The sequence below is a fragment of the Limulus polyphemus genome, unplaced genomic scaffold (genome assembly GCF_000517525.1).
Source record: "Limulus polyphemus unplaced genomic scaffold, Limulus_polyphemus-2.1.2 Scaffold477, whole genome shotgun sequence".
NCBI lineage: Eukaryota > Metazoa > Arthropoda > Merostomata > Xiphosura > Limulidae > Limulus > Limulus polyphemus.
In genome coordinates, this window is record NW_013666087.1 from 472792 (window position 1) to 476302 (window position 3511).

At 31.8% G+C, this 3511-nt stretch overlaps 1 protein-coding gene across 1 annotated transcript in view; it reads right to left on the reverse strand.

Annotated features, from left to right (window-relative positions):
- The window catches only part of LOC106458505 (ras-like protein family member 12), a 28323-nt gene that overhangs the window by 6760 nt on the left and 18052 nt on the right, over window positions 1-3511 (reverse strand). Inside the window, exon 3 of the mRNA XM_022384742.1 lies at window positions 3316-3389. Coding sequence (XP_022240450.1) covers window positions 3316-3389 — 74 coding nt within the window. The remainder of the gene's footprint in view (window positions 1-3315; window positions 3390-3511) is intronic.

The following is a 3511-nucleotide window of genomic DNA, read 5'->3' on the forward strand; positions in this document are numbered from 1 at the left end:
GGTGTCATTTGCACCATCCCTACATAATAGCACAGGGCACAGGTACACAGTGTAGTAGAATGTTAACAGACATAAATAGGACAAATTGAACTCAATTTTGATGGAATATTTATATATGTTGCCATATTTTAATTTTTGCCTGTGCTATTATGTAAGGATGATGATGCAAATGACACCCCCATTATCTTGTTTGCATTGTTTTTGAAGGATTGATATTAACCATCCCTACATTTACTTCCTTTTTTGAAAAGTTTTTTTCTTTACTTGTTCTTTTAATGCAGTGTTTCAATAGACATAGGAAGGTTGTATTTATAATCAAGTTCCAAATACAATGAGGTTCCAACTGTAATATTCATTGTTTATCTATTATTGGCTGGTAATTCCTGTTACACCCTGTACTTAAGATTTTTAAAGGAACGAAAAATTTCTGTAAGAAAGCTAGCTTCAAGCGGTAATGATAACATTGTTTACACTAGAATTATGATTTCTTAAATTACTACTAGGTATTAATAATGCTTATAAAAGCGGATACTCTGTTTGAAACTATGGCACCTCAGTGAAACTGGTTAACACTATTTTTTGGTTTTTGAGTTATCATGTAAAAAAAAGAAGCAGAAGAAAGAAGAACCTGAAATTCAAACATTTTGCTATAATATTTACAGACATTCCCAGAACTTGTGACTCAGTTATTACATAGATATTGTTATAAAAGGAGACACTATATAGTATTGTAAAGTTCTGAGGAGATATTTAAAATACCATTTCGATGAACAATCCGAGCCATCTTTACATAGACAGTGCTACCACCTGCCTGATACTACTAGAATATTTATATTTAGTAATCATTGTACCTATCTGCTGTTTTATATTTTATTTTTTATTAAACCTAAGACAGCAGTCATACTCAAGTTCTACAACACGTATAAAACTCAAACGGACTACAAATTATTCTCAACATTTGACGATCTTCACTTATGGATAAACTAACTACTTACTGTCTATGGATAAACTAAGTACTTACTGTCTATGGATACACTAACTACTTACTGTCTACAAGAATGTACTTAGAAAAATGAGTCTATTCTACAACACGTACAAAACTCAAATGGACTACAAATTATTCTCAACACTTGACGATCTTCACTTATGGATAAACTAACTACTTACTGTCTATGGATAAACTAAGTACTTACTGTCTATGGATACACTAACTACTCACTGTCTACAAGGATGTACTTAGAAAAATGAGTCTATTCTACAACACGTACAAAACTCAAATGGACTACAAATCATTCTCAACACTTGACGATCTTCACTTATGGATAAACTAACTACTTACTGTCTATGGATACACTAACTACTTACTGTCTACAAGGATGTACTTAGAAAAATGAGTCTATTCTACAACACGTACAAAACTCAAATGGACTACAAATTATTCTCAACACTTGACGATCTTCACTTATGGATAAACTTACTACTTACTGTCTGTGGATAAACTAACTACTTACTGTCTACAATGATGTACTTAGAAAAATTATGTGTTCTACAACACGTATAAAACTGAAGTGGACTATAAATTATACTCAACACTTGACGATCTTCACTTGTGGATGGACCAAAATTTGAGTAGAACTACCTTATCTTTACGTAATACTGAGATTCAACTGAGGCAGAACTTACAGAGAACATGCGTAAAGAAAATGTTGATTTTACTAGCTCCGCCAATAAGGAAAAAGATATTATCTGATGACACTCTGCATTTTTATGTGAGTGTTCGTCCAATGATTCTATGTTGTAAAATTTCTGGCTACTATGACCCAAGAGGCCAATAAGAATACAGAGACAGCTTAATATTCGTGGTAATTAGAAAGGCTTAACGTTCATAAGATACTGGGTTTAAGTCAGTCAACAATTAATCTGTATACGTGAATCACAGTGTGGGAATGTACATACATTTGTATACATTATAATGAATACTTATAGAAATATATGTAGGATAATAAAAGTATTCTATTTTCCCAACCAAAACTTGGGTAATGAGGAGGAAGAATTCTCCTTATTGCTGCCAATAGTAAAGTTTGATGTTACATATATCAAACTAAGTCACTGCCATCTAGAGTATTGAATTCCTATCGGAAACACATATATATTTCACAGATATGAATTCTTAGTAATATGTGTTTTTTTTATAAACTGTTACTAACACTTTAGTAATTACAGGTTACAAACCTTAGACTAAACTTAACATTTTTATACCTTCTTTGCTATATTTCTCATGTTAGTATAGACATATATAATTAATGCCAGTATACATTACATATACAGTGCACCCACTATTATAATTAACCAAAATTAATGAAGTTTCAATGTACATAATTCAACTATCCAACTTTTAACTAACAGAATATATAATAAAATTTGAAATGTATAATTTTCTTCAAATTGTTTTTCGCACTTCTGGAAAATATGGTAATCCATACATTTATACGAGGGCCATATAGCAATGGTTGGTGATATAAACGTTTCGCTAACATTTCATGTCTTCATAATGCGAGCTGTGCAGTATCATTCAACGTAAGAACTGTATTCTTTTTATATAGTCAGGTTTAAGGGGTTTAAGAACAGTGGCGGGTCACACTTCACTATCACACGTAAACCTTCCGAGACATTAATATTTCTGTAATAATTATACCTGACAACCAGACATATACTTGTATCACTGTCTCTGGAAAAGAAACAGCGACGTGGAAAGAAAGGATGCGATTGTAGAAAACAAAAATGTGTGAATTTCCATCTCAAAGAAGAAGCTATAAGTTGTGTTAAAAGGTTTCTTTTGATTACTTTTAAAATGAAATAAAGGACATTATTTCCGAACAGGTTATTGTATTTGATAAAATATAAAATAAAATTTAAAATATCATGTGTTAAGTTAGCACATAAAATCTGTGATAAGTTATAGGCTTAGCGCAGCCCAATGGTTTAGAGTACTGTGATGCGCACCCTGCTAACATAACAAATGAATAAATAAAAGTAAAATAAGTTAATTATTTCACATATATGTATATAAACAACACACATATATATTCGACAGAGACACGTTATCGACTTCTTATTATCCATACCTTATAACACGTGTCCATCAATCGAACAATAACCTCAACACACACTCACACATATATTCGACAGAGACACGTTATCGACTTCTTATTATCCATACCTTATAACACGTGTCCATCAATCGAACAATAACCTCAACACACACTCACACATATATTCGACAGAGACACGTTATCGACTTCTTATTATCCATACCTTATAACACGTGTCCATCAATCGAACAATAACCTCTTGTTGGTCAAGAACTTCGATTTTGCAGTACGTGTCTTCTGCAATAAATATTAAAAAGTTAAAGATTCATCCAACTTTTAATCTCAGCATCTCTACTGTTTTCGTTTTTTATGTTTAAAAAGGAAGCCTAACAACGACACTCGACTAAAAAGTAAACTAT